Source organism: Pecten maximus, chromosome 3, assembly GCF_902652985.1.
Source record: "Pecten maximus chromosome 3, xPecMax1.1, whole genome shotgun sequence".
Taxonomy (NCBI): Eukaryota; Metazoa; Mollusca; class Bivalvia; order Pectinida; family Pectinidae; genus Pecten; species Pecten maximus.
In genome coordinates, this window is record NC_047017.1 from 6,260,623 (window position 1) to 6,272,193 (window position 11,571).

General features: G+C 33.8%; 1 protein-coding gene across 2 annotated transcripts; it reads left to right on the forward strand.

The window, feature by feature from the left end:
* The first annotated feature begins 7 nt into the window (after positions 1-7).
* On the forward strand, positions 8-11,545 carry LOC117323045 (serum response factor homolog A-like). Of its 2 annotated transcripts, XM_033878037.1 has the most exons (5): positions 8-109; positions 1,307-1,739; positions 2,296-2,450; positions 8,844-9,049; positions 9,319-11,545. In XM_033878037.1, the coding sequence occupies exons 2-4, from the start codon at positions 1,315-1,317 to the stop codon at positions 9,029-9,031; spliced, it is 768 nt and encodes a 255-aa protein (XP_033733928.1). In that variant the 5' UTR covers positions 8-109; positions 1,307-1,314; the 3' UTR covers positions 9,032-9,049; positions 9,319-11,545. The 2 variants fall into 2 exon arrangements, with proteins under 2 accessions (XP_033733928.1, XP_033733927.1); XM_033878036.1 differs by having other exon boundaries at positions 8,844-11,545.
* Positions 11,546-11,571: the final 26 nt, after the last annotated feature.

Consider the following 11,571-nt stretch of genomic DNA (forward strand, 5'->3'; position numbering starts at 1 on the left):
AAGTTCTTGTAAACGCTTAACAACAAAGAACTCTCCATAGTCGATTGTTTAAGCGCTTTGTTGAGAAGACCGTCGAAAATAACTGGTACACGTGTAACAGCTGATCGAGGTAAATATGCATTGATATTGAAAATATTTGACGTTATTTCCAATGATCAATGCACTTTATATGATCAATAGCATGCATTAGATGTCTATTCTCAATGCTGTTGTATTTTGAGATGATCATGGACATGTATCTGGGTCAGTTTCTTCCATAAGGAAACTATCTAGTTTCAGATATAATTTCACCATATGCCGGTTACAGGGCAACTGGGTAATGTAATGATGATCATGATGAGCAGTAAACTTTAAAAATCGTATTAATGATTGATAATAGAAATAGCGAATACCGAATACATGTAGAATAAAACAAAACATAATGTATATATATGTTGTTGTATGCACAGGTACTTGGGGTCAGGAACTAAAGTCATTATGGAATTGTCTAATTTTAATTTGTAACATCATTTAATTTCATGTCTATTTAATCACCGATACAACATTGGAATCGATTATAAAGCGCTTTTTAAAAAAAAAACACCCGTTTCTGGTTGTTATAAACGGGCGTTTTTTTTAAAGCGCTTTGTGATCAATTCCAATGTTGTATCGGTGATTAAATAGACATGAAATTAAATGATGTTACAAATTAAAATTAGACAATTCCATAATGACTTTAGTTCCTGACCCCAAGTACATATGGTTGTATGCACTAGAAGAGTAAGGGAAAACTTGTGCACTGATTTTGACAAGCAATGTAAAGTGTAGATCATGTAAGCCCCTCTCCTCAGCAGCAACATTTAGATTAAATATGGTAAATTTATGCATGATGAAAGTCTACTTAATTGCAAATCATGAATAAAATATACTGGAAATAGGTTTTATAATGTGGATCTGAATTTAGTACATGTACATGATATATCTGCTACTATGATCATTACTGTATACATCACTTATACATTTACTCATATATTATATTATGAGCCGCTTATAATTCGCTGATGTATGACCTATTGACCTCAGTGAAAGTCTAATTTTATTACTTCCTTACACCTTCTCAATTCATTTTATTAATGTTGACACTTTGAATCAATGTCAAACATAATTATCCCCTTAATCATCGTCATCGGTCTGAAATCATATGAGGCAATGATGCCCTCTCAACATAATAGATAAAAAGGTCACATGGACTTTGTGCAACTAGTTATATCCAGTTATACTTACAAAATTATCAGGAAAAAATAATATAATATATCTTTGCTTTCAGAATTGATAATGTTTGTGAGGTGTCTCTGTCTGATTTTGAGCATATGTGTTGGACATGTGACTTTACATGAGAGTTACCCACCAGGAATACCTCCACCCAATAGTCAACAAGCACATCAACACCAGGCCCCACCAGGCCATCAGCAAGCTAACCAGGGTCAACAAATTCATCAAAACCAGGGTCAACAGATTAATCAAGACCAGGGTCAACAGATTCATCAAAACCAAGGTCAGCAAGGTCAGAACCTTCAGTTCCAGGCTGGCCAGCAGCAGCAGCAGCAGCAGCAGCAGCAACAGCAGCAGCAGAATATACAGGCCAGTGGTCACTATCAAGATGTCAACGTCCAGAACATGCAGCAGGCCAATCAACAACCAGGTGGTCATGGACATCAACCTGGTGGATTCAGGCAGAAAGAACAGGTTCACAATGCTGAGTAAGTTACGCCAAGTTATATATAGTATCTGCTCCTTTTGAGAAAGGTATTCTTGCAGTTATTTCTCAAAATTATCACAATAAATCAAATAATTGTGAAAATTAAGTTGATTTATCATGATACAAGACTTCTACTTCAAAGCTGAAAGAGATACTGTAATAAAGTTAACTGGTTGTTAATTAATTTGCCTAAAATTGTATCCTCTTCCAACTTAGCTTCGTCCATGGACCCGCATTTCAACTTGCCCATGGTATTGCCTAAATGATTAGCTGCATGTTGTCTAAAGACATGGGAGTTATCTCCCCTTAGACCAGAATTGTTAAAATAACTGCTGAAATAACCAAGTAGTTCACAGTCACTAGACAATTTCTAGTACAAACCAAATTCCTAAATAAGTGAAAAAACTTAAATGGACCCAACTTTTTCACAATTATGACACCTTTTTGATATATGCAACACAATCATTGACTAGTTCTTTATGTTAAAAATCGCTGTAGAGGATAGGGAAGTATTTTCGATGATTTGATGATACAAGAATTACATGATTGTATTACAGACATATTAGGGAACATTTGAAGGAAGTGATTGACAAACCCAAGGAAGAGATGACGGAGGAGGAGTTAGAATTCCACTACTTCAAATTACACGATTACGATAGCAATAACAAGCTCGACGGCACGGAAATCACAAAGGCCATCACACATTTTCATGGTAAGTTGGCAGGCAACTGTAAAAGGATATGCATTGTGAATTTTTTAATAAAAGATAAAAATCAAGATAGTAATATACATATATGTTATCTTTTCTGTCAATAAAATCTGTTTTACATCTTGTTCATCTCCAAAAATATCAAAGTTATCAAAAACCAACAGATGAACTTTACAGAATCATGAAAATTAAACAAAAAATGAAAAGAAAAAATAAGAAAAAAAATGTCTTTCAACTTACATAATGCTCATAACTTGTTGTTTATGTCATAATGAAGAATGAAAAATGATTCACCAAATCATCGCAACACATAAACCAAGGGCTATTGTATTTATTGTGAAAATTCTGCTCTGTAATAATTCCAGTTAAGTTAATTCAAAATACAAACATATTCTGGTGACATGTGGTCGATAATAATACAAACAATGGATTGGATAGTGTGTTCAATGCTTTGCTGGGATAAAATGATTTAATTGAAAGTCAGATACATTTTGTACGGTAGGAAAGTGGCAATAGAATAATAAAGTTGAAAGTCAGACACATTTTGTAGCTGAAAAATGGGGATAAAGTTATATATTTGAAAGTGATAATTTTGTAACTGTAAAAAAATGGTGATAGAATGATGAAGTTGAAAGTCAGATACATTTTGTAGGTGTAAAAAATAGGAATAAAATTATGTATTTTCAAATACATTTTGTAACTGAAAAATGAGGATAAAATTATGCATTTGAAAGTCAGATACATTTTGTAACTGAAAATCTATAATACAACTATCTTAAGGTATTTGATGATTCTGATTGTTTAAAATTATTTTGAGACAGTATCTTCAAATTTGAAACTAATCCATTACTTTAATTATGGTGATGTTGTACAAGAACCAGAAATAAGGCAAATTGACTTTGGAATTATCACTTAAATAACACTATCATGGTGTTGGTATTGTGTGAAATGTACTCATACTTAAACACAAATGTACATTACATTACTAGCATAGATAATGTAACATTGGGATTTATAAGTCATGAATATTCATGACAATACCAGACAGATACAGAGTCATGAATATTCATGATAATAGCAGATTGATACAGAGTCATGAATATTTATGACAATACCAGATAGATAGAGTCATGAATATTTATGACAATACCAGATTGATACAGAGTTATGAATATTCATGACAATACCAGATAGATTTTACCTGTATAGAGAGATGATAATCATGTTCTAGTAATTACCGTATTTATCAACAAATATATAAGCCAGTGCCAATAAAAAGCCCCCTTCTTTGTTTTTGCAGAATTATCAATTTTAAAATAGTAAAGTAAAAGTGGTTCACAAACAAATTCTACTCCATCTCTAAACTGTAATTACTAAACTTTAACACTAAGGGTTTATTTGAGGATAAATACGGTACTTGACTTGAACACTAGGGGAGAGGCTTACTTGAGGATAAATATGGTACTTGACTTTAACATTTGGGGAGGGGGCTTATTTGTGGATAAATACGGTACTTGACTTATAAATACGGTACTTTACTTGAACACTAGGGGAGGGCGCTTGTTTGAGGATAAATACGGTATTTGACTTTAACACTAGGGAGGGGGCTTATTTGAAGATAAATATGGTACTTGACTTTTACAGAAGGGGAGGGGGTTTATTTCAGGATAAGGATGGTATAAGAATAATCTTGTTTGAAGGGGTTAGTACCAAATCATGCACATGATGGTTGTGTAGAGGGGAAAGCATGTGAAGTTTTATCACACTGAAGGTAGATCCCTATATATACATGTGCATAGAATTGCTCGGCATGGGAGCGCAATAAAATGTGATTTTATGTGCCAAGAGAGACTCAAAATTAAATGGAATAATCACCAGAAATAGGAAGTGCCTACCTTGTTAAATATTTACTTAGTTAATAAAGAAAGCTGAGCAATGGAAACTCTACACTATATGGTCATTCTGTCTGTCCCATAAGTACTATGTACATGTACATGTAGCACTAAAATTGATTTTTACAAAAATGTAAATGTTTGACCTTCAAAGACACATGGTCTTGGTAAAAAAATCCAAAACCAGGGTCCGTAGATGTTTTATATAAAATGTACTTAGACCATGGTCACTGGTTGGATTTGTGCCAAATCCATGTGCTCCAATACAACACAATACATGAAAGCTTGTATGTCAACTCGCTAAAGCCCTGTGACCATGGAAAAGTGTTTTGATTATTTGATCAAGTCAAAATTTCTATAATTTCTATAAACCAGTTTTGGATTATTGCATTTGGAAACCAGTTTTGATGCATAATTATTTATAACAGTATCTATATAAGTAGATACATTTTCAGCGTGATGCAAATAAAAAAAAATAGGAAACAAAAAATGGACAGACAGTTTCCTGATTTCCTGAGTCTGAGTTTTCCTCAGATGTGATTTTTGTTCTCGAATGTCTGTAGTGATAAAATAAAATGGAAATCACGGATTTGGGGCACAGATACATTATTTTTGTACTTTCCTTTGTATTCCAAAATTGTCTGGGAAGGTTACACACCCCTTGGTTGACAGAGCAGCCACTGTTTTATATAAATATATTAACAAGAAACAAAAATCATTATCCTGTATGTGAATATAGTGTGATTAAAATACGACCATTGTTTGTTGAAATGTAAAGGTAAATACGGGAAGTCTAAGCTGAAGGCTTCCTCGTTTGGTAAGTTCAGATGTATTCGTAGTTGTTTTGGAACCCTTCAATCCTTCACTGGCTGGAAGTACTGGAATTATTGGAAAGGTCCTTTTATATGCATGCTTTTGCCCAGTTTTGGTTTACAATTTTTTTTAAATTATTACTCCCCGTCTTATTTTATAATCCAATATATTTTGTTTTTGACTTTTTTTTATTCTAAGTATGTGTATGATATTCAGGTAATATTCAACGAGAAAATAACACTTTAAATCTGTGTTATTTTGTACATAATGACAGGGTGGTTGTCTGTTCAACGAAGAGGGGAAGGGTCGGGCAGGGTGTCACTGTCGATTGTTTTCAGATGATTCCATTTTCTGACTCAATATTCTTGTCTACACTTTAACTTATTTCAAAAAAATCTTTTGAAATTTTCTGTGTGGTATGTATTAAGGCTTAATAAAATTTCAGTTGGTTGAATTGTTAGGACCTTTTACATATTTAAATCAATTTGAACAGGTCACTGAAGGTGTCATAAATACATCAGTATACACTGGTGTGACTGAAGGTGTAATGAATACATCAGTGTAGACTGTGGTGTGACTGAAGGTGTAATGAATACATCGGTATAGACTGGTGTGACTGAAGGTGTAATGAATACATCAGTGTAGACTGGTGTGACTGAAGGTGTAATGAATACATCAGTATAGACTGGTGTGAGTGAAGGTGTAATGAATACATCAGTGTAGACTGGTGTGACTGAAGGTGTAATGAATACATCAGTATAGACTGGTGTGACTGAATGTATAATGAATACATCAGTATATACTGTGATGTGACTGAAGGTGTAATGAATACATCAGTATAGACTGGTGTGACTGAATGTGTAATGAATACATCAGTATAGACTGGTGTGACTGAATGTGTAATGAATACATCAGTGTAGACTGATGTGACTGAATGTGTAATGAATACATCAGTATATACTGTGATGTGACTGAATGTGTAATGAATACATCAGTATAGACTGGTGTGACTGAAGGTGTAATGAATACATCAGTATAGACTGATGTGACTGAAGGTGTAATGAATACATCAGTATAAACGGGTGTGACTGAAGGTGTAATGAATACATCAGTATAGACTGGTGTGACTGAATACAAAAGGGTGTACTGTTGTGACTGAAGGTGTAATGAATACATCAGTATAGACTGGTGTGACTGAAGGTGTAATGAATACATCAGTATATACTGTGATGTGACTGAATGTGTAATGAATACATCAGTATAAACTGATGTGACTGAAGGTGTGACTGAATACATCAGTATAGACTGGTGTGACTGAATGTGTAATGAATACATCAGTATATACTGTGATGTGACTGAATGTGTAATGAATACATCAGTATAGACTGGTGTGACTGAAGGTGTAATGAATACATCAGTATAGACTGATGTGACTGAAGGTGTAATGAATACATCAGTATAAACGAGTGTGACTGAAGGTGTAATGAATACATCAGTATAGACTGGTGTGACTGAATACAAAAGGGTGTACTGGTGTGACTGAAGGTGTAATGAATACATCAGTATAGACTGGTGTGACTGAAGGTGTAATGAATACATCAGTATAGACTGGTGTGACTGAAGGTTTAATGAATACATCAGTATAGACTGGTGTGACTGAAGGTGTAATGGATACATCAGTATAGACTGGTGTGACTGAAGGTGTAATGAATACATCAGTATAGACGGGTGTGACTGAAGGTGTAATGAATACACCAGTAGAGACTGGTGTGACTGAAGGTGTCATGAATACATCCGTATAGACTGGTGTGACTGAAGGTGTAATGAATACATCAGTATAGACTGTTGTGTGACTAAAGGTGTAATGAATACATCCGTATAGACTGGTGTGACTGAAGGTGTCAGTATACATCAGTATAGACTGTGATGTGACTGAAGGTGTAATGAATACATCAGTATAGACTGGTGTGAGTGAAGGTGTAATGAATACGTCAGTATAGGCTGGTGTGAGTGAAGGTGTAATGAATACGTCAGTATAGACTGTGATGTGAGTGAAGGTGTAATGACTACATCAGTATAGACGGGTGTGACTGATTGTGTAATGAATACATCAGTATAGACTGGTGTGACTGAAGGTGTAATGAATACATCAGTATAGACTGGTGTGACTGAAGATGTAATGAATGCATCGGTATAGACTGTGATGTGACTGAAGGTATCTCGTGTTATGAATAGATTACTATAGACTCCGGTGTGGGCTCCTCCCGTTGTAACCAAACCTGCCAATCACATGTCAGATGGCTGTGGTCTCCTGTTTGACGACCGTACGTGAGCCGTCAGATGACAATGATAAAATGTCACCCTCTACCCGTCATCCTGCTTGTCCTGTTTCTTCGGTCCTGCTCAGGTCGTCCCACGTCTTATAGCTAACGGCAATACGACATATTTTATCCCCTTTTATTGGACGTTACGTATTGATTTTTATGCGATCTTCATTCACTTTCCTCTTGGTAGTTTTGCTTTCAACACCCAAATACCCCAACTAACACTGATTTGTACAAGTCCCTGGTGTCCACAGTGCCACGCCTCCGTCGTAGAAACTGCCAGGTGGCAGGCTTTTAATTATTGACAATTGTGCGTTGGTTGAGTAAATACCGGTGAGCTTACAAGCCACTCGGGACTAGGCCTAGGTATGCAAATTACTCAGCATGATAATTTGTGCTGAGAGAAGTGGGAATAATGAAGTAACGAGTACGGACAATGCACCCCCAGTCGTGGGCCCGGCCTCAGCAGCTATCAGAATCAATTACAGCTATCGAGGGCTCTCTTGAGGAAATATTGTGACAAGCTTGGATCGAGATCTGCATAGCTGTGCTCGTCGGTCTCTGAACACGGGCTTTTCTAGTCTTTTTGTAAAGTGTTTCTTAGTCGACCATCAAAAGATTACAACTAGTTTTTAGTTCTTCCACTTGAAGGATAATGGTATTTGACACGTTCTTTTTCATTGGAACGGTCTTACGCTGAAAGAGCGTTTTCAACGGTCAGGGTTATGTTCTTATTGTTTTTGAAATAACAATAAAGATACATTGTAGTTCGTAACTACCATAATCTCATGAGAACTAATATATACGACACATGCATGTTAGTAGTCACATTCCCAGACTCATAGGATATAGTAATATTTTAATCAGAGTAACGAGCTCATCAGTGTTTTTAATTTTTGTTTATTTTATTGGGGACTTCATCAGTAGAAGGCTTTCTTTCTGTTTCGTAGTTCTATGTAAATTCATTTTTTATCGGAAAAGAAATGTTTTTCTCTTGATATTTTTGCTTTTAGTTTTACATGAGACAAGAATTTAATTGTATTGTTGCCATATTATTTTTCAGTAATGAAATTTTTTTTTTTTTTTTTTTAATTTATTTACACTTTTTTTGTCAGTATATGTTAACAAATGTATTGTTTATATTTAGTATATGTGCATACTTCTGTTTTAGTATTTTTTTATTTTGTCCCTTTCTACACGTGATGACGTTTTGGTATGTTTTGTCCATATGTACTGAATTTCGGAATAATTTTGTCCATGTATACTGGTGTTTTGATTTATTTTGTCTTTTCACTTGAAAGAACGTTTATATTATTTCTACTGATTGACGTGGCGATAATAATAAAACAACTTACTGTACTTAACAGATGATCACGAGCAAGGGAGTCCAGCCGAACAGGAAGCTAACAAGAAGGTGTTCAGTGACGACGAACTCAGTAACATAGTAGAAATGGTACTTAAAGAAGATGATCTGGACATGGATGGGTATATCACATACGCCGAGTTCGTTAAGGCTCAGAGGAAAGCACAGGCAACAGACAAATCGCAGCCATAGAGGTCACACAGAGAATAGGTCAGCGTTAAAATTCTCAATGAATAATCAGCAGGATTTGTTGGACGTTATTTATCATTTAAACACTGATATTTTTATCATCAATATTTTTCCATCACTCTTGTCATTTTAAAAATCTTTATTCCGATAACTTTTAAATTATATATATATATATATACAAGTTATTCGTATATTGATTATTGTTCTAGTTTTTTCAGATGTCTTCAATATATGTGTCTAGAAATGTTGTTGACAAGCTTAACTTAAAATGTTAATTTGTTTTCTTTAAGGAATATTACACTAGGCTGCAGATGGAATCCAATACAGATACTATGTAGTCAACACTTAAGACTTTTTAGCTGGGCATTTGATATTTTAGTATGCTAGTATTATAACAAACAACAGTATTCTAAAAGAAAACGAAATGAGTATTTTTCTGCTGAAATATTCTATAGTCTCCATTTAAGACGTATTTCTATCTAAAACTTCACTGCCCTCCAAAAGTTCTGTTACACTTGCACATCTTAAATAGAATGGCTAGCCAACAGAATTTGAGAAAAAGTGTTGTAATATCCGTAAGATAGTCCATTTGTTAGTGACGATTGCAAATTATTTGAAAAATACCTCACTTCTTTGAAGTTTCAGGGAGAGGGAATGGAGGGTCCTATTTTCCATAATGTTCAAAATGATAAAAAAAAAAATTCTGACACAAATAAAAGTAATTGTTTAACTGATTAACAGTAAAAAATGTAAGAAATGCATTTTTGAAATTTATATTAAACAAAGAGGGAAATTTCCAGAATGTTGCATTTTGAGGATTTCCATTGTAACAAAACATATGCACTGTTGAAAAATGAACATGAACATTTGAAATTATCAACAAAAACATCCTAAGAAGTTATGATTATAACAAATTGTAATAAAGACTTCGAGATTAACTTGGTTGTGTTTTAATTGTGACAGGACGTTTGGAGGGCAGTGTTGTTCATAACCATGTACCATGACTAAAAGACATCTTTGTATTATTTTGTCCCTAAATGTGGGCATTTAAATTAATATAGATATCTGCAATGCGCTTAAATGTATAAGTTGTACTATTAAAAATTAGGGAATCTTGGTGGAATATTACAATATAATTTTTATTTATTCCATTTTAAACAAATTGCTTTACTCCCAGATAGCTTTACAGATTATGACTTTATACAAGGTAAGGGATATATTACTTATTTCAATATGTTAAATTTTAATCAATTTTAATCTCTTTTCATATTTATTTTGTCAAAGTAATGTTTTGTAGAAATTGTATGTTTTTTGTAATTTAATGAATATTTCGTTCGCCTTAATATTTAAAGCCAAATAACTTAACTCGAACTCATTTACTTAATACAGGGCGATATGAAAGAAATCCATGGCAATATTCAGCGTAATGTATCATGTATAAATGCTTATTTTTTCAAGGTCACCTAGTGCTTTATATAGCATGCTATCTAAGTTTCAGGTATATTCGTTTTCGCGAGTGTTTTAAAAATCGCAAAAAAATCAATTTCCTGAAATGAACGAAATAGCCTAAGTATGTTTTCTTTTACATTCAATGTCTCCGAATGAATTTCCTAGAAATTGTGTTGCCAATTTCAAGGTCACAGTGTGAAGCACAAAGGTCAGCATTGTTTCCTATTTTATCATGGCACAAATTTACTGTTACGCTAAAATAAATATATCGCAAATATTAGTGTTTCAAAATGGTTAGTATTTTTGTAATGCAACTAGACCTAGTCAATCAGATATATAGAAAATAGCATCATTCGTAGTCTTTTCAAGAGTTTTGTGCTTGATGATTATAAAATGATGAAATATTTAGATGCCTAACTTATCCTCCGAATTATAGAAATAGCATTTTGATAATTTTTTATTTATAAATATTCTTTGTTAGTAGATGAATACATTGTAACAGTGAGTGTTTTCCTTATTTTCACGACAGCATCATGAGAATGATTCATTTAATAAAATCTGAGGTGTTGTAGTGTGATCTGTTTTTTATGTATGGACGTTTGTATTCATAAGTGAAATTTATTATCTGTTATGGAGATAATTATTTAATCAGAGAAGTATATATTTTATTTATAGCTTTCATGCTTCAAAAAGTGCTGGGTCTCCGGGAAAAAAATGATTTGAAAATTTACAGTGATATACATGGATATACATTAACACACTGTGTGTATATCTGATTACTCCGATCTGTATTCAGCGGAATCTCGTCAGACTGTTCGACCGTTCTAGGCAATAAATAATTAAAATCGTGAAAATGACATTACCTGTTGCGAGTTAATTTCCGGAAGCGACAGTGTTGGTGCTGTTTTACGAATTAGAATATTTCTCTCAGTATTCAGACCTACAAAGAAGTTTCCCTGTCTCCCCGTGTCACATTCCATGTCTGGACGTATGTATGTGTGTTTGTGATGGTGGTAGCTATTGTATACAAGTATGTGAATGAAGGAAATAAATTCGAAATATATGGTTTGATTTTGTTGTTATTGTTTCAGCTT